General features: G+C 44.5%; 1 protein-coding gene across 4 annotated transcripts in view; it reads left to right on the top strand.

Annotated features, from left to right (window-relative positions):
- AOAH (acyloxyacyl hydrolase) overlaps positions 1-21467 on the top strand; it is an 80608-nt gene that overhangs the window by 16617 nt on the left and 42524 nt on the right. For all 4 annotated transcript variants that reach the window (XM_049816145.1, XM_049816143.1, XM_049816144.1 and 1 more), the window contains exons 4-9: positions 2648-2708; positions 3793-3892; positions 12027-12086; positions 17940-18010; positions 20382-20442; positions 20935-21005. In XM_049816145.1, the coding sequence (XP_049672102.1) occupies positions 2648-2708; positions 3793-3892; positions 12027-12086; positions 17940-18010; positions 20382-20442; positions 20935-21005 (424 nt within the window). The remainder of the gene's footprint in view (positions 1-2647; positions 2709-3792; positions 3893-12026; positions 12087-17939; positions 18011-20381; positions 20443-20934; positions 21006-21467) is intronic.

Raw genomic sequence — 21467 nt, forward strand, 5'->3', positions numbered from 1 at the left:
CTGAGAGATGTTAGCAAGAATGTATGTTTACCTGGATACTGGTTGTCTGCCTGATGAAACAGAGGTGTCTGATACCCAAAATGTGCTTTGAGACCGTCTGCCTCTGCTGTTGCCTCTGAGTCATGCTCTGTTTCTGCGTTGGCCACTGCTGTGTAAACACCTTAGAGCTCAAGTGGAAATGGCAACGTGATTAATACCATCTTTCTTGCAAATATTTATCCTCTGGGATTCAGCCAGAATTTGTGTTTCTAGGACTACGAAGCTATAGAGGAAAACCCTCTGGATTTTTATCATGGAAGAACAGAGCAGTTTAGGGGATGTCTTTTACCTAAAGCAGGGCAAAAGGAAGCATACTCTAAATTTTCTCTGAATTTTCCACATTTAGTTTGGTTTAAGCTCTTCTCTTGCCCCTGAATACTCAAAGTTATTCATCATCTTCTCTCCGTCTTCCCCTCCTTTCTGACTTAAACAGCTTCTTCCTAACAGAGCTTTCCCTTTGCAATATCCTCTCTTTGTATGTGTTAGCAGAGCCAGAGGTTTGTGAACATATGACTGCGGGCTGGCTCAGAGGGCAAGTCCTGTAAACACTGCCTGTGGCTTGGGTCTGTTTTGCTGGAAGCCAAAGTCTGAATGGCATCTGTATTTTCCAAGAGGAGTCTATGTGCTTAGTGATAATTTTGTGCTATTGCAATTCTTTTTACCACCTATCATTTGTTACACCATGGGGTAATTACATGTCAAGCTTCCCATATGCATAAGGAAATCAACACCTAGAAATCAGTGTGACCAGCGGACCCCCAACATCAGATCCCCAGAGCTGACAGCCAGCCAAACCCTCCCCTCCTCACAGCCACCAGTATGGGTTACAGCAGCCGGCTGGCTCCTCCAGGGCCAGAAACATTATGGAAACCGGCTGGTTTGGGAAGGAGACCATCACCTGTGATGCGCTGGGGACGTGCTGGGGAAGCCAGCCACCTTCTCCTGTGGGCTACTATAGGGAGCCAGGTGCCCCAGGGGCAAGCCTTATCAGAGAGTGTTTTAATCAGCAATGATACCAAATACAGGGTTATTGATGACTGCAATGTCTTTCCTTTTAGGTGAACAAGAATAAAATCTAATTCTAGCCAGGAGACCAATTTTTAACTTGCAGATTGCTTCTAAAGAGCCAATAGAGAGGACTTATGTGGCAAAGGAGGCAAAGAAATTAAGCTAATAACTTGATTGAAATAAAACACCTGGCATGGGATAAGAAAAATCAGCTATTGTAGTTATAGAAACTGCCTGCAACACCATATGAGTAGGAGGGTGTTGGGGGAATTATCTTTTCATTCCCTGCTACGCCTTTCTGGTCCCAGTCTTCCTTTCTCAGGGCACAGGTTGCCAGCTGGGGTGTCTGCAGTCCTGGCAGGAGAGCAGCCACCTTCCCCCACTCTCACGGGAGTGAGAGCACACCCATGCCTGCTGATGGAGTCAGTGCTGTGAGGCTTTTTACCCTCCCTGCAGAAAAACTACCCCCCTTAGATGCAGCAGACCCCCGGCCCTAGGCACGTCCAGCCTGATGCTGGCTAAAATTGAATATTCAGCCCAAAGTTGGAGGGAAGTGGCTGCTTTGGGGGTTTCTAAGGCTTTTCTTTGGGAAAGATAAGGATACTCTGTTTTCTTCCCCAAGTACAGATAGTTATCTGACTGGGTAATGGAGGTGCAAGAAAAAAAACGCCATCTCTCAGGAATTTCAGGAGTTGCAAGTTTGCCATCGCTGCACTTGTATGAACCTGCCTCTTCGTGACTTTTCACACCACCACCCCTGCCGAAACAAGGCCTGACACCTCCTTTGCAGGATATGTGCATGGTTAACCAGCCTTTGCCTGTTTCAGGCCAAGAAACAGTCAATTTTCCTCCGTAGGAACTATCAGACCTGTGCTGCCATCATGCCCTACCTGTATTCAAAACCCCAATCTCTTCCACAAGTGTCTTTGCTCAGGTGCAGGGACCAGGTTTTTTACAACAGTACTTTAAAGAAATCTCTGATGAGCTGTCTTACAGAGGGCATGCTTCACCCAGATTAACGAAAGCCACCTGAGCCAGCACCCCAAAAAGGCACACAGCCGCAGACTGTGAAAGGAAGCCAAATGAAAAGTGTCAAATACTTGTTTGAATGCAATTACCCCTGCACAACTCCTGCTCTACACAAAACATATCTCTTAACTTTTACAAACTCCCAGAAGCTCCGGGGCAGCTCTATCAGTAGCATCAAGTCCTACATCACTTTCTGCATTTTGATTTATGTATTTGTTTACATTCTTCTTGCAAACCTACTGAGCTGTTTGTTTAAACTGCTTAGAAGATGCTGTGGCATGTATGATTCCTTTCAACTTTTCCATGATGCCATACCTGGAACATTTAACAAATGCTAGTTATCCTTTTTAGTCTTTATCATGTGGCTCGCCTAAAGCCAGAGAAGGGCTTTAGGTAAGGTTAGAAATTCAGGTTTTCCCATTCTCTGGTGCTTTACTGAGGTCATAGATTCACACACCTTCCCCTAAGATAAATCAGCATTCACCTTAATGAAGCAACTGCCGCTGTATTTTGACTGTTATAAAACCAGTTTCACCGTGCTCGATTACTTAAAGAAAATTATGTTTTCTAGAAAAACTGCAAGGCTTCTGTTACGTACTTGCTGAACTTTATGGACCACACATAGCTGAACTGTAAGTGTTGCTGGGTTCTCTCAGGTCTTTGCTTAGTTTGTTCTTGACATATACAAATGTGCTGTCGGATTGAAGTGCAGGGGTTTCATTCTTAAAATCACATTATTATTATTAAAGCAGAGATGCTTGAGAGTGATTCTAGTTTGACATTTGGCATAGCTATCCCTGAGTGAATAAACACAGGCTGCCACTGGTAACCATTTTCATACTCCATCTGAGTCTCAGATCAGGCCCATCTGATGTAATTACTTTTTCAAATGCAGCTCATTTGTGTGAGTGTGTGTGAGACAGGTTCTACAGAGTCACACTACTGTAATACTTGGCTCTTGCTTTCCTTTCTACCTTTAATCAAGCTTTCTAATTGTCAGCCCCTACATGCTCTCAGACCCGACCTTGATACACACTCTTGGGGAAGCCTAATAAGTAATGTAAGTGATTAAAAAAATAAAATGTAGGTCATTTGATTCCTCTTTGAAAGTTCTTAGTTTAATTAACAGAGCTTTTGCTAGACCTTCTTCCTCCCTAGGGTTTTTATTTTTATTTTTAAAACTAGCCAAGGGACTGCAAAGTGCTTACAGGACTAAGATGTGCTATAATCAAACATTTTAATTTAATTCCTTATTAGCCCAGAGGTGTCTCCCAAAAAGAAAGAAACAATCCTAGCATTTGTGCTTGGTGATTAAAGGTTAAGGATCTTTGAAGGATTTCTGCTTATTTTCTTGAGTTAATGATTGAACATTCTTATGTGCCAAATTGCATATGCATTAACTTTAACCTTTAAATCTTTGTCAGACTTATGATTGATTAAAAAACAGAACAGTCATAATGTATTTGATTCAGGTGCTGCATATAAAGCACAGTGCTTTTTCATCATCCTGGGATCCAACTTTAAATGCTGAATAGGATGCTGTGGCAGAAAATCATTAGGACCCAACACTGTACTGAGTAGCGATTACAGGCCACAGTGAAGTGAGCTGAGGTTGTTGTTTGGCGTTGGGGAGATTTAACTTCCCATGGCAATAGCTTCTACCTTCGAGCACCCAGAAGAAAGTAATAGTCTCTGTTTTTGCACTGTTTCCTTCAGCATAGACAGGGAAATGAATGCCGATGTGGTCTGCCATTCCTTGAAACTGTGTAAACAGGATCCAGGACAACTGCTTTGTCATCTCTATGCTCCTCCAAAGGTGAGTTGGTTTTCAACTTTTTTTTAAAGCTACAGATTGTGGAAGGTCTTCTAAGCTGGAACTGAATAGTATGGAGGCTTCCAGTGCACGTGCATTGTCTGGGAAATAAACTTCAACATTTTGAGTGTGGACGCTTCTAGAAAATGTCTGTTTGAACGAAAGGTACATAATGCGCATTAGCTGTGTGGAGCATCAACAACAGGGTTGTCAGAGAGTGGGAATTACAGGGCCAAATTCTCTTGTACCAGTCCAGGTCAGAGAAGAAGAGTAGGGAAAATAAGATCTCACGTTCTCCAGATTTTATTGTTAAGCGGTACAACAACCCCAAACCAGGTACTCAGCTGAGGTTCATCCATACCAACATGTTACCATGGTGTGACAAGTTATCCCCACATTGCCTGGCAGCCTGTGTAGGTGCTAGTTACCCGCTGCAAAAGCAGGGCTATTTGACTGGGATTAGCCTGCAGTGCAAGAGGTTTAAGGTAAAGTGCATAACCTTTTGCCACAGGCTGGAAACTTACTTAGTTACCACTGCTTTTGTGATGTATGGTTACTTGCTACACCGCAGTAACTTGATTGCATGTCCTAGGCCTTTGCTACTCAGACACCTACAAATCTCCATAGGTGTCTAAACACATACAGTTTGTCTGGGGCTTTTTTTGGTTGTGGGTTTGGGGTTTTTTTTCCCCCAGTCATCATGCAGCCTTGGTCATACTAAAATGTGTGAGTTATGGTGGTTGTTTGGCAGTGTTGCAAAGCAAATGATTCACTTAGACATCTATTTTTAGAAATCTTTTTCCCTGCATCTGGATGGATGAAGACATATTTGATTTCTGAAAGTTTGCATAAGTTGGTTTACACAAGGCCTCATCCAACAGGCCTTGAAATCCGTCAAAGACTTTTTATGGGCTTCGATGAGCCATGGTTCATCTCCAATATGGATTTAGTTCTGCCAATATTAAGACCTGGAGAAACACTTGCCTTCCAAGTACAGCGGTAACATTTATTTTATAGCAGGTGTCCCCCATATGACTACTATGCTCTATGCTATGCCAACAGAGAGATATATGGGTGTGCAACCAGGCAGGGGTGAAAGAAGATGAGTGCAGGCAGCAGAGAGGGCCCACACTAACTTGACTCAACCAGACTTCATCAAATGGGTTCCTTCAGAAATTCTGTGTCTGAACTGGTAAAACAGTTCATGGGTCCTTCCACCCTTCCCCAGGGTACATCAGAGCAAGCTCTCCCTTAATAATTGCCAGGTCTTTACTCATCCCACAAACATTTCTGAGTCTCCAGCACTTTCTGCCCTGGTAATTGCAGGTTTTTTCCCTCCCCTGCACTTGTAACAGTAGCAAAGACTCTGCGGGGCTTTTTTTTTTTTTTTTCTTTTTTTTCCTCCCTTTTAAATTAGGAGTCCTGAAGGTAAAAGTGAGAGTACAGCAAAGCCTGGCAGGCTCCCCCAGCCCTCAGTGGTCACGCAGGAGGACAGCAGGAGCTGTAGAGTGGTGGCTGCACATGCACCACGCTGCCAGCCTGAGGGTAAGATTTTCGTATGGACTTGCTTGTGGGGAGGAATAAAGAGAAGTAGAAAACACCCTGCACCCTGGCTTTTGCCAGTAGCAGAAGTGCTAGGTACCTTTTGGAGTGAAAGAGGATGCAGGCAACGAACTGCACTTAAGGAAAAGGATGGCCTCTCCGTGGCTGCACAGTGAGCAAGGCTAACGAGTCTGGAGAGAGAGGCTCTTTAAACTGAGGTGGCTGCAGTGCAGAAATTACAAGATCTGTGGTGAAATGCTTTGCCTATCAACCAGAGGGGACAGGCTGCCGCTTATGGGGGGTGCTGTCTTTGGTTAGCTCTCCCCATCTCTCAGAGCAGGTGTGGGACCAAGCTGTCGACTCCTTCCGCCTCCAGCGACTGCACTTTCTGCAAGGAAAACAACGGAAGATGGGGTTCTTTGGTTTTGTTTTTTAAACAAAATTTGGACTCTCATTTGCATGACCTGGAGATTGTCCCTCTGAGTGAGTGGCTCAAGCAAACCGTCTCCCTTCCAAGGGGTAGTTAAATCCCTTTCTGTCAAGGTGTATTTTTTTCTCACCAGGAATAAGGGAACTCTACCAACAAAACGATTTTTCTACCGCAACTGTGCACTCCTTTTTAGCTCACCTGGTAATCCTGAGACAGTGTGGGGAGCCTGGGGGAGATGGGAGGAGAAGAGCAGTGCTTAGAGTTCATGCTCAAGTGGTTGATAAATTGCCCACAGTAACTCTGTGACAAGTCAGACTGAGTAAAGATGAATTATGGGTGAAAAAATTAATATGCAGTCAGACACGCAGATGCATAAAATGCAGTTTACCTCATATTTGCTTCTTTGATTTGTAATTTGATTGATCACTTCAGTTATATGAGCCTGCAAATGTTGGCTCAGTCCCCTGCCAAGTGTTCGAACACGACTTTAATACTAATGACTGTTTTGTTCAACTCTATTGATTTTCAGGTACTTTGTTTATTCATTTAGACTTTTGGATGCCCATTGTCCCAGAATTACTATCATATTTGTACTGGCAAAGGGAGTAAAATAAATACAGAGTTACTTGCCCTTATAAGGCAGTATAATGTTCAGCTGTTAATTGCCTTTAAGGTGGCAAATATCAACATGTAGCTGCTTTTTCAGTCAATAGTTTATTTTGCTCTGTTTCTGTAATGTTGCTCTAGTGAGATCGCGTGTCTCAAGGAAGGAAGAGCCCCTGCTTCAGAGGCCTTGCAAACTACCTATCTACATAATGGAGACACTGCAAGCTGAGTGAATGATATGTGCGTTATATTACATACTTCCATGGTCTCTGACAAATTAGCCCAAATTAATTTTTTTGCCAACCTGCCTGGAGCCATTAGCACTCTGCAATTTTTCTGTGAGACTTGGCTCTAATTATGAATAAAAAAATATTGCTCCGTTCACACGGAGTGCGATGCTCTCAGCGTGGAGCTGGAGGAGGAGAGCATCCAACCGGGGCGAGTGTGGCTCTGCTGTGGGGGCTGCCCAGGGGCTTGGGCAAGGGGGGCTGCCCTGCTGGCAGGCAGTTTCAGGAGCAGACCCCTGATGCTGGTGGGGAAGAGTGGAAGGGGCACTTGCGGCTCCTGGGTCACCAGCATGGCTGTGCGAGCGGGTGTCACTTGTAATGGGGTCCTGTGAGCCCCTAATTGCCACCAGTGGCCCATAGAGCAGAGCCTGGGCCAGGGCTGGAAGTGTAGGTAGATGTGCATGCGATATCTCTCCTGCTGCGTGTTTCTTGCCCAACAAGAGGTTCTCCTCTACCCTTAGTATGAGGGTAGCAACACGGGGACTCCTTCAAGTGAGGAGGCAAAATAATAGGGTGCATCAGAAGTGTATGCTTACCATAGGTAGCTGAAAACTGGGCAGTATCTAAAGCTGCTGCAATATGCCTCGTGGTGTAAGCTACATCAACAGTGGATACTCTGACATTAGCTGTGGCACCGCTCCAAAACGCTGACAGTGGGTACAGGTATCCAAGCTAGCGGGTTTAGGATGACTGGATATTTTTTTTTTAGTCAAAAAAGTTTATCTGCTCACATAGTGGAGGACTTTCTGCACCAGGTCCTTGTGATACAGGGACATTCCTCTAGTGAGCAAAAAGGGCTGAAACAGGGTGAGGGGTTTTAGGCACTGCCTACCAAGCTCCCCTTCTGGCCCTGGGAGCGAGCAGGTTTGCAGGAGATTATTCTCAGCTTGTCTCTAGATTGTTTTAAGCTAGCTGGCCTGTTCAGTTAAATGGCAATACTTTAATTGATTTTGTTGGGGCCAGACTAATGGCTTGACTTCAGCACTGGAGTCCCGCTGCTGGCAATCTCTTAAGTGGCCTGTGTTGGACGGAGCTTGTACTCTTCTTTCTGCCTTTCGGAGTGCCTCTTCTGCTCCCCATGACTTTTCTGCTCTGGATTATTAGACACTTTGTGACGGCAGATTTTAGCTTAATCTCCAGCAGTAGGATTTTGCTGGGAGTCATCTTATGTCAGCAAAAATATACATGTTTATGCTAATGTCATTTTATCTTAACAAAATAAGCTTCATTGCCAGAAGCGCTCGTGCTGGTTCATATCCCCTCTGTCAGGTCTTTCACTGACTTCGGAAAAAGCAAAAGCCACATCCCTCATGTACATTACTGAGGCCAGCCTGCTCTTTGACGAAGTAGGAGCCAACCAATTCTGGCTGGAAAAAAGAAACCCTCTGGGGTTTCATAAAATAAAAATACTCCTGCTATTTTCTCTCTCTCCTCTCTCTCTTTCAGTGAAAATGTGAACTGCTTCCCAGGAGGTGAGGCAGAACCAAACTCCGGGGCGGGAGTGCTTCTGCATTCCTGGTAAGAGCAAGCTGCCAGCCAAAGGTAGACCTTGGCTGTGACCCGTTTCCTTCTTTTGAGACCACAGGCTGTAAAGCAAGTATCTGTGAGGCAAGCTAGGTCCTGGGGAGCAAGACGCCCTCCTTTTAGCCTTGCTTTTTGAAAATAGGTAAAATCTACTGAAATGTGTGTCGTTTCTGCTGCAGTCAGAACTAAGCCCTGAAGAAACAACCTATAGACGAGTGATAGTAGAATGCATAGGTTGAGCACCATTTCTTTCTCTTTCACTTGTTTCTCACCATTTCCACTGCTCCTCTTCATTGGCAGAAAATAAAATGCAAAAAACCCCCTGCCAACCAAAAACCCCAAACTACCCCAAAAAACCAAACCACACAACCCCAACCTTCCACCAAATAAACCCAAAGAAAACAAGGTGGCGTGGGGTTTGCAGGGTGCTGCGTGCAGCTGTGTCATACCAATGTAGAAGCTGCCCCAGGCAGGACCCCTGAAAATAAGTCTCGGGTGCCCCACAGACACAGCGGCATTTGGGGTGGGAGGCTGGCAGACAAAAAGTGTGAGGACGGGGAAGAGTTGCTCATGGATGCTGACTGTGTTTTGCAGAGGCAAGCTAGAAAAAGTAAATCAAAGTTTTTCATCCAGAATGCCCAGAGTCTAAGTCCAAATGAGACAAGTGGCGTAAAATGAGAAGAAGTCAGAGTAATTGCCCTGGGAGGAGAAAGGATTGAGTCAGGCTTCACGTGGTTTAGATCTGGCCTTGTACGGAAGGTCCCGATTTTGCGTCCAGAGCACATATTGTTTGGTTTGGCTGTCCCATGCGATCGTAAAGATTCCCCCGCAGCCTCTGCAGGATGAAAGGTGTGAGTAATAGAACAAATCCCAGTTTTGCCAGTGCTGTTTAACAAGCTTTACAGTGTTTTGGTACCTTGGTATGTGTACCCTGGTAAAAGGATGATGAAAATGAGTTGGAAGGGAAACTTGGAGTGTTTTGTAAATATCCGCTCTCCTGGGAAAGAGCTGGCTAACAAGGGTGATAAATGAGAGAGAATTAGAGTTGGTTCGTGTGTTTGTTTATGATGTTTAGATTTGTTTGCAAAAAATTCATTACTGGGAATACATGGGCTCTGTGGAGAGCACTGAAAGAAGGCAGTGAATGCAATCCCAGTGACTCCCCTGCCCTCAGCCCCATCCATGTTGTGGATATCTTCTGTACACCGGGCAGCAGGGCTGTGCCGATTTGGGCGGATGGGGCTGGCTGCTCCCCAGGACACCCGCACAGCCTCCGGGCAGCGGCTGCCAGTTCATCCATCAGCTGCTGGAGCCGAGGGAGCCCCTTCCTCAGTGGTGTTTTCATGCCATGGGAAAGAGGGGAGGCTGCTGCAAAAGAGGTTGTGTGGGCTGTATGGCCTTTGGTGGTAGGCTTGACGTGCTGGTGTCAACCAGGGATTACAGGTGACCCGTGAAACCAAGAGTGTTTTCTCCTGGACGGGTGTGTCAGCTGGCAGTCCTCCACAGCCCACCCTGGAGTCATGGCTGAAGTAGCTTCTGCAGCAGGAGAAGCTCTCATCTTTCGCATTTCAGAGAGAGCATTGTCTGCACATGGGGGGCAATTCAGCCTTGCCTCCCTTGTTTTCCGCTTTCTGTGTGCAATATTGCTGTCGCTGCCTGAAGTGCCCATATCTCATGCTCTGCTGCTGAGAGCAAGGGACGTCTCTCCTCCCCTGCCCAGCAGAAAGGGATTGATAAATCCTACCTCTCTGGAAATTTTTCATCATCATACTCAGTTTTAAGCCATTTTCCTCATCTGTCTCTGAAGTTACCTTATTGCAGAAATGAGAGCAGCTGGTAAGGTACAACATAACTATGGCAAATGTAGGATGCGTGTTTGGTTTTGGGGACAGCAGTTGCCCAGGGGGAAGAAACTGGGAAACAGTGTCTTGGCTCATTCCTAGCATCTCTCATCTATTTGTGACATAGCCAGATTTTTATAAGATTTTAGACACGATGAATAAAACATATATTAAGCACATATATTAATGTGACACATATATTAAAAACCAATAACTTATAAGTCTGTGTTCCTTGCTGCTTGTGCTTATTCTTCCTTATCCCTTTATATTGCTCACTATAAATTTTTGACCCTTGAATATCACACCTAATTAATTTGCTTTGATCACTGCCTAAATCAATTATAATGACATGCTAAATTCTATCCCCACTAAAAAAATACTGGTAATGGTTGCTTTAAATGCAAATATATGCTGCTTTAATATTCCAAGCTGGCATGCCCGCTGTTCACTAAGGTGCCATCAGTCGAGGGATATTTTCTTTTTTTCCAAATGCTTTAATACTATCACTTGGCAAAGCATACTTTTTTCCCCATGTGGAGTTCCTGTAGCTCTAGCCAGATAAATATAAACTTGTGCTAAACTTTACCTCGGAGCCCTCAGACCCAGTTGATGTTAACCTAACACTTACATCCTTAGGCTGGGCTGTAGGAGGGACTGATGGCAGGTCATTGTCAGACAGAACAGTTTGTCCTTGCTAACAATTTTGATCAGAAACAAAGTGCTAATATGTTTGTGATACATTGGATTTTTCTTTCCATTTGAAACATTTTCAAAAGTAATTTATTTTTATCTCCTTTTTGTATTTATTTTTTTTACCAATCCTCAAAGCCTACAGAACAAAAGCAGCTATTCTTTCAGAAAAGAGGGCAAATGGGCAGTATTTTTAGCCTCCTTCATGCTGAATGCTGAGGTGAAGGACGGAGACCATCACACAGATATTGCCTCACAGATATGACTGTTTGCAAAGGTGGCCTAATAAATGCAGGACAACATATGGGAATTGTCATCACTGAGATGGAAGAATATTGTCCAAAAGTGAAAATGGAGCAGCAGGGGGGAGCACTCTGGTGTTACCCTGCCAAAAGCATTTGCTTTCACCTGAAGTTTGCACCCAAGTCTGCAAGCTGATCTCATCTCAGGGGTACTCAGCAACTGGCTGTCTCATGAACAGGGCACTCGTAGTACAAACTTAAATGACCCCTCTCAGACCCCTGTGACTGTCCTTTTTTTTTTTTTTTTTTTTTTTTTTTTCCTAAATTGAAGTTGTGAGATCTCTTTTCCTATGGGAAGATGTGGCTGAACTTAGAATGTGCTATTCATCAGAGCTGTTAAACAGTTGTTAAACATTTTGAAATGCTTGAGCATATCTGGGGCATCTCCTCACCTCCATGGGTAGGAAGAATCCTTGTGGCAGAAAAACCAGTGTGGTCCTTCTGTGCTGGGGTGAACCTCAGCCAAGTATCACTCTTATCCACGCAAGACCAAATGTTTTCTCTGTACCCTTCCACAGCAAGTCAGACCGACATTGCATGCGTAACCCTCTTTTAGCCATCTAATGGCTGAGTTGTTCTTCTAGCAGGAGTCACTGGAGAAGTCTGTCCTCTGCAGCTCGCACACTGCAGTCAGGATATGAATCTCAGCTCTTCAACTGATCTGGAGTTTTCCTTAGGAAATAAATGATGCCCTGGAGCAAAATAAATGAACTCTTGCAACTGGAGTTTCATAGGCAATGATTGGATAACTGATTGTTAGTCCAATAAAAAGTAACTGATGATGAGTTTGTGGACTCATACATCATTTTTGTGCTGTGACTGATATATTAAAAAAAAAGAAAAACGTAGGAAATAGGGAGAAAAATTGGTAGGATACTGATCTGGGTTTTTTTAATTTTGTTCTTGCTCTCCTAGGTGGGACTGAGTGCTGCAATAAGGAAAGCAAAAAGCATTATGAAGACTTCTAAGGATCTGGTAAGAAATCAGTGGCATTAGGGTGTTTTACACTGTACTTGCATTTTATCAGGAGTGAGTCCTCATTTATTTTGCCTAATTGTGAACTCACCTGATCATCACTGAATTGAATGCTGACTCACTCCTGCCTAGTATAGGATCTGCTCTATCAGATGACACTGGGAAGAAGGAGAGGGAGACAATAAAGAGGAAATATGAAAGTATGGGGAGAACAGAAAAAAACTCATGAAAAATGCAGACTGCTTGTAGTGTAGGGGTAACTGTCTATATCCATCCAAGACATAAATTTGTGTCTGAAATTCATGCAGCAGCTGAGGATATAATCTGTGAGCTCCATAGTGCAGCTCCACACTGAGACACTCACTTGTACTAGCCCAACTGGCCTTTGGTGGGGCAGCCAGCCTTAAAACAAAATACAAGGAGATGTAGATTCTTAGATTTTTTTTTTACTAAAGCAAGAATTTCCTGCTCAGCCTTGCCCTGTGCTTTTCTGTCCTTCAAACTTCTTGCAGTGTTTATTATTGTTCCTCCTTGTTTCAGGTTTCTTCCTTGACCCTTGTCATCCCTACCTTGTCCTTATAGCCATATGTAAGAGCCTCATGAACTGAGCCACTGCTTCAGAGCACAGTGACTGACTGCACTTTGGGGTTGTCTGAAACTCAAGCAATGGCCTGAATGCAAATTCTGCACATATTTCCTTTATTTGTGAGAGGCTGCCTTTGCCTCTTAAACTTGAAAACTGGGATTTGAAATCTTTCTGCCTCCACCAGTTTTCAGATTTATAGAGGATGTCTAAAGGGTAGCTGAGAAGAGAAGGGCAGCTTTTATTCTGCTGGGTTCACTTACATGAGTCAGCTCAGCCATCGAGTTTGCTTCCAGTTGTCTTCAGGCACTTTATGCAGAGCAAATGTTTTAGCTGTTTGTGAAGAAATTATTGATACTGCTTCTTCCTGAATCCTTGCTGTGATGCTGCTCACAAAAGTGAAAACTGAGGTGCCTAATTAGCCTTTGGGCAATTGCCAAATTGCCAAGCCAGGGAAATAAACAATGTGCTGAAGAGACAGGTCTCAGCTCCCACAGAGCAGCAACCAGAAGGATCTTATTCATTTTCCTTCCTATTCAGCACTGTGCTACTGATGGCCTGAGATTGCCGCTCAAATTACATGAAATTTCTAATCCCCTTTGCCCCGAGGTGCAAGTCCCCATGTTAACACCTGCAGCAAGATTCTCTGAGTCGAGGAGGTCCTCTCTGTTAGCCTGAGCCTGGGCGTCGATGTGGGGATGAAGAGGGATCAGCATGCGGCCGCTGCCTCCCAGTACGCAGGGCTACTTTGCTCCCTTGCTTGTGCTTCTACCCTTGGCATATCGAGCCGTGTCCCTCGCGTGGCCAGCCTCTTCTGGCCTCTGAGGTCCTTTCAGGCTGTCCTGGGTAGGTTGACATGGTTGGCATCAGTCTTTGGGAGCAATGGGGTCTCCTTCCAGGTTGCCTCCGCTGTCCCATATCCTCAAACCTGCTTGATGCCCTGATGCACCTATATCTCCCTTACTCTCTATTGCAACGCCCTTGGCCTCTTCCTGCTCCTACTTGCCTATTTAGCAGCAGGAGGGACAAGCAGACTGTGCCTCAGCTAGAAGCAGCAAGGCCTTGGTTATAGTTGGGTTTTTCCAGTCAATGTATTCCTGAACCCACAGTACAGGGCTCAAATTAAAACAAGTATCATGTGGTTGATGGGGCCTCTCCTGCAGTTATTCCTAGCACGTCCCCTGCAATGACCCTTGCTGAAACTTATTTTAAAGCTGGAAATTAAAAATAACATCTCTAGAGGCATTACTGTCTCTCGCAACTTCCCCTTCAGCTGGGTTGCAGTTAATTTTACTTCAAATCCAGAAAAAACAATGTAGTAAGAAACACAAAGGAAGATCTCCAGGAGAGGACACGGTGTGTATCCCGCCTGCATAAGCCCCATATCCCAGAGCAGTAGCATGTGATGAAATGGTAAGAAAATCACCTGCACAAACTGACTGCTGCCAAATCATGGAGTGTTCACCTGCCCAGGCACATACACATACCAGTGAGCAAGGACCAAAGCAGCTGAGGTGCTCTCCCTGCCTGGGGAGAGGGTTGTCTGGCTGAATGTGTGGGTGAGGATTCAGAACGCTCTGGCTGTGGCAGGACATCTCTGCATCCACACCAGTGGAGAGAGAAAAACATTCACCTGGCTGCTTCTGTGCTCTGGCTCATGCTGGACAGAAATGTTAAATTATATCTGCTCGTTCTTCCCATATCTGCTATTTTGGTTGCTTTTGCCCCATTGTACATTTGGGGAAAGCCTGCTGAAGAGGTTCTTGCAAGTTAGCTGTCCTCATCTTTGCTTGGCATCTGTGTGTGACTGTGCATAAGAGACATGATTATGACTGTTGGTAATGAGAATGGGAGGTCTGTCTGGCTTTCAGGGTGGTTGTATTTACCAGGCATTTCTTAGGATCGTTGTGGATTTGGGAAAAAGAAAAGGTATTTTCCAGATGTAGAGATGCAGTGAAAGAGGCTACAACCCCAAAAAATCTAATAAATGTCTCCATTCATTGAAAGTAGTGAGCCATCTGTGAGTGACTGGCTTAAACCAAACACCAAGAAGCATTAGGGGCTCATTATCAATCTTTTTTTGTAAAACCAATTAAAATAATTATGGAAATGTCAGAAGGCAATGTTAACAGGCAATGACTAAAATACGGTGTTATCAATCACTGTGAGCACTTCTAGCTCTAACTTTTCTTCTGGGTGGAGAAGATACCAAGAGGCATCTTTGAGCAGTAGCAGTGAAAGAATGACGAATAGAGTCGTAGCTGTAGCATTTCACAAGAACAAAGCACCAGGCATACAATCCTGTCATCACTACGTGGTGCCTGCAACTCACAGCCCAGCAGCAGGAGAAGTGGGAAGCTACGGAGGGAGCCAAAAGGGAATTGCAAGGCACAGGGGGATGTGAACCAGTCTCCTGGCCACCCACCTATGTTACGCAGGGGCAAGTAATCCGCCTCCTCCCAAAACCACATACTGCAATCGTAGCCTGGCTCTGCTGGGAAGGGCACTGTAGGTGCCTGCTCACCTGTGCTCTCCCGCTCTCTCGCTTACATGTGCACATGCAAAGATCATCCCTTTTTTTAACCCTGTTCTCCTTGCTATCGTTTGAGAGTAGCCCAAGATACCCTCCAAGAGCAGATGAGCTTCTCTCCTGCACATTCCCAAACAGAGCCAAAGCATTTTGTCTGAACCTCCCTGTCCCATGTGCGGTGGGGACATGTAGGCTGGTGAGCCAGAGGCTGCTGTGCTCCAGGATGCTTCTGCAGCTGGTCCTCAAAGCCTGACTCGACAACACCCATACCACTTCCAGGGCACCATCATGCCAACCGTTCCCACCAAAGTTAGGCAGTCTCTGGGGCTGCAGGATAGTCTTCCTTTGAAACTAACGGAGATCCAGTCAGCAACAATTTTCAGATGACTAGCTGAGAAAAAGGCAGGAAAGATTTTATTCTACTTACAGCAAAGGGTAGACTTTAAATGCAGCCTGTGAGGAGAATAAAAGGAGGTTTTATTTATGTATTTATTTCTTGCAAGCCCTGTAGTTTCTCTTTCTGGTGCAGTTTCAGCTCCGGATGCCTTAACTTCAAAGGCTTTGCATGCTGTGACTTAGGCTGAAATGAAAAGCCGACAGCTCAAATGAAGACACTGCAAATCTTGCCCTGATGGAAAGCTTTAAGAGCCTCTAGTGCTTTTTTAGGCAGCACTGGGATTAGTCATACATGGAGGAGGTGGGGGAAGTAGTTTGTTTCCTCATTCCAGGAAGGCATAACATAGGTTTGCAAAGCTCTTTGAGTAAAGCTGGCATCCTGCTTGCCTGCCTCTCGCTCTCTCTGCCTACCTGGCCATACATGCATATGCACACACAGAGAGCAAAGAGGAGGTCTGTGTACCTGCCATGCTGCAGGACGTAGCCCTGAGGCAGCCAGGCTGGCAGGGAGCTTAAATACAGAGTTGCAGAGGGATGGGGAAGAGCACAGGGCAGCTGCAGCTGCAGCGGTGGGACCAGGTTGATCTTTCAGCTCAAGGAAAATCCCCCGCTCCCTGGTTGCTTTTGGCCATTTCTATCCGCTTCTTCTGTGCTTGTGTTCTGGTTTCTCCTTTGACTCTGCCAACACCCCCTCTACCTCATGGCCCCCTCCAGGTTGGTGTGACTCCAGCTTTGTCATTTGAGTGTTGGATAGAGCTGAAGGGAGTTAATTGGTGGGGGGGTTTTGCAGGTTTCTTGTCTCCCCGACTTGCCTCCTTTTTTTCTCCTTTGATTTCTCTATCGCACCCTTCAGAAAGTACACTGCTACAGCTCCATCTCCACTGCAGGTCTCCCCCACAAGGTACCACGCTTCTTCATCTTCACCTTGCTGCTTGGTCACTTCAGCCACCAGTGCAAATGTTGGCTACCAAGTTTGTACTAGGGCTTGTACCCCCTCTTCACTACCCCAAACCTCCTCTCCACATTGAGATCCTGGCCATGACATATCGCTGTGGGTGACCTCCTGCTCTGGGCAGCACGAGATCCTCATGTCCATCATCCCTTGTTACATTTCCAAACAAACACCTTCCTGCCTTCCCTGGAGCTGAAGGGCAATGCCCTACGCACTGTGGCACCACTGCCTTTACTCCCCTGCCCCCTCAAAGTTCTTCTTAGCCTTTCATTGTCCTCTCCTGAGCTGTATCCAACCTCTATCTTCTGTTTTATGTTAGCTTTGGGTTATAATCTTGTTGGGGCAAGGACCATCTTATTTTTTTCTGTGTATATAAAGTGTGTAACACAAGGGAGTTGGTCCAAGGACAGAGCTGTAAGTGCTATGGCCATATAAATAATTACCCTTCTTTGCATAAAATTATGAGTATGCCCCTCTGCTCCATATTTGCATGCTGAATGCAGCCTTAGTGAATACGGTTAATTAGACTGTGCACTGACTAGCCCTCTGTATTTATAGACCTCTTGAATGCCCTCAGTTTTTAAAGACCACCTGAACTCACAGTGAAGCCATATGAGCAGCATGTTTGTGGGACCGATTGCCATTGCAGCGCAATGATTCCATAACTTGAGCATTCATTCGGAAGCTCTCTTGCAGCTTCTGAAGTCTCCTCACTACCTGGAACCTCAACTGGATTGGCCCATGGCTATGGTCTACTAATTGAAAGAGTTGAAAGAGTTGAAAGAGTTTATCCTGCAGCAGCTGTCTTCTACAGCTTGCAGGTCTGGCCAAGATAAAATCTAGTTATGAGATTTCCAGGTAAAAATCTCATTAAAAAAACAAGGGCATTCTATACACATGCTGGATCCTCCCATTTCTCCTCTCTTTGGGGTTGTTCCTGACCTTTGGCTTATCCACCCCTCCCTGAGTGTGCAGAAACCAGCCTCATGGCCCACAATGGGTTGCTTTCACTAGTTTCACTCTATGTGTCAGATACTGTTCTGTTTATCAAACATGAGAACAGTAATTTTTACAAAGAATGAAAAAAATAACTTGGCTACATGAGAGGAGACAGTTTCACAGGAGCTTCTTCCTTCCTTTTTAATTTTACTGCTCTTTGAAAGGAAGAGTAGTTGGTTTGTAAAACGTTCAGTCAAAATCCTTAAGTTGACTGCTATGTCAGGTCTAAATCCTCTGGCATGTAGCATCCTTAATGGTGTCACTGGCATTTTCAGATGCTTCTAGGCAGAAAATACATGATGTAGCTCTGGACTTTACTGCAACAGAATATCCCAAGCCACGCCGCCTCTATGAACTAATGCATCCATCTTCTTTTATTTTCTTCCCCTCCAGAAAAGCTTCACGGGGTTCTCAAGTGTATGTGCATTTCCTCTTCTGGCTAACCTGTGTGAGAAGATTAAATAGTATGTATAAAGTTTTCAGTCCTTAACCAGAAACAGAATATGGTACATTTGTTTCCTTCAAAAAAATCATCCTCAGTTAACAAAGCTTCCTATACTTTACTTCTGTTGGTTTCTTTATTAAAACCACTGTCCAGGTAGCAGAGATGGAGGCTGCACAGAGGTCAGGTAAGTAAGATTCCTCAGAGGGATCCCTGTGCTTTTTCAGTACTTAAAAAATTTGCATGATTTTAGCAGGTCCTAGACATCAAATACACAACACACTCAAAGATATGACACCTCCAAGAGGGAGCCAATTTTCTCCTGAGATTTCCTGAGCCCAAAAGACTTCTCTTCCCTTCTCTTCTCTTCCCTTTTTTCACCCAGTTGTGGTGCCCATGGCTCAGCGCAGGAAGGCCACCAGCACCCATATAACTCTGTGAGGAACATGAATTAAGTGGCAGTTGTAAAGTGTAGGATGATCTCAAGGTATTTAAGAAAGCTGGGTGGATGGTGGACAGGAAAACCAACTGATGGCAGTGCTGACTTTGAGTCCGTTTCTGAGAAAGGCTGAGGACATCAGCTGGGCTATTACTCCTAAAGCATATTTGTCAATGTTCTCCAAGGAGCTGGAGGAGGAGTCAAGCAAATCTAAAAATAAATCAGTATTATCAGCAGTGTATTTTGACCGATCTCACTGCCAAGACTAACTTGCTCACCTATTTCTGCTCATTTAATTGAAACTGGAAATATCAGGAGTTTATCAGGAATGGATTGATTAACATGAAACATCTTGTAAGTGCCTTTGAAATGTAAGTCAGAACAAATAATCTGAGTTTGACCCCTGCAGACAGTGGAAGCAGGAATCAAATTATATATCATATGTGGGATTGAATGCGTTCAACTCTTCTGATCTGTCTCTCTCATGCACTCTCTCTCTCTCACTCTCTTTGGTTTTTTCTTTCTTCTTTCTGTAGCTACAAAACCCGAGTTTGGCAGTTGGACTTTTTTAGCTGGTCTGGATCTGTGCCAGTTCCTTGCCCCTGAACCTTACTGCAGAGAAGAAGTAGCCCAAAACAGCACGTGGAAATTATTGATTATAGACAGAATAAGGATTACAAGCCCCACCAGGAATGCACGTCACCTGTCTTCTCTGTATTTTTTTTATTATCCTGATGCTCATACAGTCTGAGGATTCCACCCTCATTTAACTTACTTGGTCTCTGAGCCAGGTTCAACATCTCTTATGAGTTCCAAAGGTTGGAAAAACTTGGAAAGGAAACCTTCCAAGGAAAGGCTGAGTAGCATATCATTCAAAGAGTGCTGCCTGCTGGGCCACATATGAAAGGCTGCTCAATGCAGGTGAGCTGAGCTGTGTCCCGTAGCCAAAGAGAGGTGCCATGCTTGGGCAGCACCATGTGAAAGCTAGCATGTGTCCAAGCTAAAAAGAAAGAGGCACAGAGCTGACACCATCATTTTAACATCTGCTTCAGGTATTGCTAAAACCTATAGGATTGCTGGAAACAAAAGTCACAATGGAAAAAAAAGATGTAATTTTCAAAGCTTAATGTAATTAAGCACTGGGGGGGGACCACTGAGGGCTCAGGTCTCCATTGCTCAAATCAAGGTAAAATACTTTTCTCAAATATGTTTCAGCATGGCCAGAAGTTTGTGAGATTAGGTAAAGAAATTGCAAGATGAAACTCTGATCCTCAGTTAGAGCATAAGACCACCTGTGAATTCACTGTGTATGGTCCTTCTTCATATTAAATCCACTTTTACCCTATAAAATAAGCATTTTGTGTGTGTGTAGCTGCAGCCTGGTATGCAAACTGCAAGTTTTCTAGACTGAACACAACAGGAGAGAGACAGTGTAGACTTGAGGGCTGAATATGAGAGCAGGTATTTGCCATTTGTTTTAAACAAAAGAAGGACGTTAGTCTCCATCAGCACGAGACCCCATTCTGCAGCTCTTTCCCAGGTAGAAGGACTTCCATTAGTTTTTTATATCTGGCAGATTTGCAAGGTCTGCCAGGCTGAGTGTAGTATTTATTAAAAAAAAAAAAAAAAAAAAAAAAAAAAATTATAGTTAATTTTACCACAGATTTGATGTCCTAGTTTGTTTTAGAGACTAAAGGTTCGACATTGCAGCCATGCAGGAGTCCATCAGCCTCACCTCCAGAGCTCAGTCAGCAGATATTGAAAGAAATCAGAATTTGCTCCTTTGGACAGATTCTCTTTGCTGAAGTACAAGCACAGAGCTAAAACTGAATATGGAGCCATGAACAACGTGCTAGCTATTACCTATTCTGTACGCTTTACCATGTTCTTTTCTTTCTGAACAGGTTCCCCTCCATATGTTAACATTGCATTTGTTGTTTCTGGTTTTTTACAGTGTTATGAGAAATAAACTGCCTTTTGAAGATTTTGATGGAGATAAATTTAGTACTTTCCCGGTAAGCAAAGCCTTTCCTTTGGTACAGTAATGCCATGATAATGAGAATGTCTATGAGATTCCTCTTACTTTCTGCAGAGCCTTATTCATTCATGTGAAAATAGGTATAGGAATGAAGTGAATGGTGGGTTTGGGGTTTTTTTCTGGATGAAAAAACAATCATTCATTTATGCCACCTGGGGAGATGCACACATAAAGCTGTGCTCTCTGCCGAAGCAAATTGCTCTGCTGCTGAGTGGTCTGTTTACGGAATTAATAAGAGGTGAAATAAAGTCGTTTAAGAAAAACAAATTAAATTGCCAGCTTGCCTTATTTCTGCACCAAAGTGTGCAAGGTGTCATTTATTAAAGCTTAGCAAAGGGACTCTGAAATACAACCCATTTACTGGGTTTTATTCCTACACCTTGAGTTAGATTCTCATTTTAGATATTTTAAATTAAAAGTGCAAAAGTAACAATGACCATCCTATCTGTGTGCTTCTCCTGGCTTTTAGACATTGAGGGGCTATCACTGGCGAGGCAGAGACTGCAACGACAAAAACACCACTGTGTACCCTGGCAGACGGTAAAGCTTTTAATTATTTTAAAGGCTTCCTAATAATTGTGGCTTCTTGAAGAATGAGCTCCAGATTTTGTTTTGGCCATACTCTAAGGGAGCACGTCACTGCTTGTTGCTTGATTTCGCTGTGATGGAGACGAGTGGGGATGATCGAGACCAGAGATGAGGTGCGTTAGCAAGGGTGGTGCACAGGTTTCTTTCCTTTCTCTGAAGCATCTGCAGCCAAAATTAATCAGGCAGAGCGAAGGTGGAGAGGGAAACCAAGTGGCTGAGGCTTACGAGCCTTATGCCACTTGAGCTAATGCAGGCTCTGCCTACTTCAGGGAGCAGGAGGGTGGGAGGGCGAAACAGTGGTGCTCCAGCATCCAATCCTCATGTTATGTTGGTGGAAATGTAGAGCTAGATATGTGCCCTTCTCAGTGAGTATCTTCTAGGTGAATACCTGCCAGCTGCCTGAGCATGGACTTC

The sequence above is a fragment of the Accipiter gentilis genome, chromosome 14, assembly GCF_929443795.1.
Source record: "Accipiter gentilis chromosome 14, bAccGen1.1, whole genome shotgun sequence".
In the NCBI taxonomy this organism is placed as follows: Eukaryota; Metazoa; Chordata; class Aves; order Accipitriformes; family Accipitridae; genus Astur; species Astur gentilis.